At 42.7% G+C, this 2,729-nt stretch overlaps 1 protein-coding gene across 1 annotated transcript in view; it reads left to right on the top strand.

Moving 5' to 3' along the window:
• Window positions 1-1,833: 1,833 nt before the first annotated feature.
• The window catches only part of LOC145397652 (IQ motif and ubiquitin-like domain-containing protein), a 10,901-nt gene continuing 10,005 nt past the window's right edge, over window positions 1,834-2,729 (top strand). Inside the window, exons 1-2 of the mRNA XM_080270691.1 lie at window positions 1,834-1,861; window positions 2,152-2,330. Coding sequence (XP_080126817.1) covers window positions 1,834-1,861; window positions 2,152-2,330 — 207 coding nt within the window. The remainder of the gene's footprint in view (window positions 1,862-2,151; window positions 2,331-2,729) is intronic.

Below are 2,729 nucleotides of genomic sequence, written 5' to 3'. Positions count from 1 at the left end.
TCTCTCTCTCTCTCTCTCTCTCTCTCTCCTCTTCATTTCCCCTTCCTTTCACCAAATTGATAACAGAATTATGGGATAGTAGTAGTAATAATAGTGTCACAAGATTCAACAAAGATGTGAACCCATTGTACTGCAGGCTGAAATTGCCTTTCTGCAGTCACCATCCTCCTTTTGGGGAATAGGGAAGTAGTTGAGGGATCTGTATAACCAGGCAGTGGAGCCACCCGATCATATCAGTGCCACCACGTGAAGGCATTCCTCTCCACCAGCGTATAGAGTAGGCTGCTCTGTTTTATCGATGTATTTTGATTTATTCCCTCCACTCGAGAAAGAAATATAGTTTGTTCGAACATTACGTGACTGTGTGTGTGTGTGTGTGTGTGTGTGTGTGTGTGTGTGTGTGTGTGTGTGTGTAGATAGCACCTCTCTCTCTCTCTCTCTCTCTCTCTCTCTCTCTCTCTGTTAATATCTATCTTGTGTGTATTTCTCTTACGTCGAAGACATTGCGTGACTCGGAAGCAGTGTTATGATCATGTGTGTGTGTGTGTGTGTGTGTGTGGGGTCAGTGTGTACGGAACACCGGTAGAGTGAGGGTGTAGGTTGAGGTTGTGTTGTATATTAGTGTGTGAAAAATGTGAAAACTATATATCCTTTTCACTCTCACTGCCTAAATTTGCCATCTCTTCATCTTGAATGCTGAGCTGTTGCACGGAATAGTTGTAGAATATGGTGCTAGTCACGAAGAAGTGCTGTGGGAAGGATATTGTAGTCATAGTATTGTTCTGCCGCTGAGTTGTGACAAAATTAATGCTAGAATATGGTGCTAGTCACAAAGAAGTGTTATGTGGGGCCATAGTATTGTCTTACCCTGCTACTACAAACTCCATGTGTCGAGTGTTATATCTAATATGTGTACAAGCTTCAAACTGGTGGGTAAGAATATGAGAGAGAGATATATATATTGTCTTCCTCTCTATATTAATATATTTCTCTTACACAGGGGGGGGGGGGCGGTAGCACAGTGGTAGCGCGCTGGACTTGTGATCGGGGGATTGCAAGTTCGAGCCTCGCCTGGGCTGCCGTGCCGGGAGGGGTAGCTCCCTCCTGTAACCCTAGCGGGGCTTTATAGTCCAATACAGGGCTTAGCTCGGGGGAACTCCATTTCTCCCTTTTTTTTCTCTCTCTCTCTTACACAGGAAAAAAAAAAAAAAAAACAGGAAAAAGATGAAGATGAAAATGTAGTACAGCAAAACAAAAGCAAGAAGTAGAAAAGTGAAAAGGTTGAAGCAGAACAAGACAAAACAGGAAAGAAGAAGAGGTTTGAAAAACTTGAAGAACAGAACATAGAACCAAGAACAGCAACAACAACAACAACAACTTGACAAAAGCTTCATAGTGAAGAAACCAAGTATGTGCTTAAGAAAAAGGAAAAGGAGCATAACAAGAAACAGAAATAAAGACAAGAACACGATAAAAAGATCCGGGGTTAAAGAAAGCTATTAAGTGATATAGTAAAAGAGATTTACAGTAAAGAAAATGCACAAGAAACTAGAAAAAGAAAAGAAAATCGTCACCATTCTTAAGAGAATGCAAGATGGTCTCCACATAGCCGCGGAACACTGACATACTTTTGCACAAATCGACATGATGATTAATGACGATACAAGAACACAGGATCGCAAAATTTATGTCTGTGTGGTTTATATTTGACTCCATAAGACCCCTTAAAAGACGTAAATAAATAATGACATAAATTGAAAAGAGTGTCTGGGGGGTATTTGCTTAAGGAACAATCGCGCCGAGTTTGAAGTGCACTGGTGAAGAAATAAAGGAATGGCGCGAAGCTGGAAAGTATTTGGAGGTAAGAAGAAAATGTGAGTATAGCAGGACGATAGGCAGTGAGGAACATGGTAGGTTTTCACTTGTGGCGTGGAGACTTAACAGATATGAACTAGAACAAAATGTGGATAGCTACTTAGTAAATAAAACGAAGTAACTATAAAATGGATGAAAGTTTTGAAAATGGAGATGTATCGCCATCGAGTGAAAGCATCGATGGTGAAGAGGAGGAGGAGGGGGAGGAGGTGGGTGTAGTTGAATCTGCCCCTCCACACCCCACCCCTACCACCCTTCCCCTCCACACCTCCCCAGGGGTCTCTAGGAGTGTGTACTTCGGGGAGGAAGGCGGGGAAGAGGGAGACGTAGTGGTGACAGACTTAGATAGAGAAGAAGGTCGTATTGATGGGGAAGAAGACGTCGGGGGAGGTTGGGGTCAGGGTTACCAGTGGCCCAGAGACAAAAGATCCCCAGAGGAAGAAGGAGAACGCGAGGTAAGCCTTCTACTAAGTGGCTTTGGAGATTTCGTAACACCATTTCCTTATCGATTTATTCTCCACGTTACACCTCAGTATTGTATGTAATTGATGTATTATGTTGATATTAAAGCGATATTTCTAAAACACAATAGATGCTTATAAACTGCATGTAAATACACACAGGTAAGACTTTGACCTTACCTTGTGACTTTGGCCTTTGGTTGATTGTTCTTAAAATCAGCCCCTTTGCCCTTACCCACTCTCAACCCATCTTTGCCTAACCTAGCCTATTTTACTCCTCTGTAGCCTAACCTAACTTAACGAAATGTGACCTGGCCTAACGTAACCTAACCTGACCAGACCAATCCAGCCTTAACCCAGCCCAGTCCAGCCTGACCAAATCCAAACCTAACC

The sequence above is a fragment of the Coenobita brevimanus genome, chromosome 42 (genome assembly GCF_032717465.1).
Source record: "Coenobita brevimanus isolate Jiangsu-jjx chromosome 42, ASM3271746v2, whole genome shotgun sequence".
Classification (NCBI taxonomy): domain Eukaryota; kingdom Metazoa; phylum Arthropoda; class Malacostraca; order Decapoda; family Coenobitidae; genus Coenobita; species Coenobita brevimanus.
The sequence above is the reverse complement of the archived record's forward strand: the minus strand, read 5'-3'. Positions and strand labels throughout refer to the sequence as shown.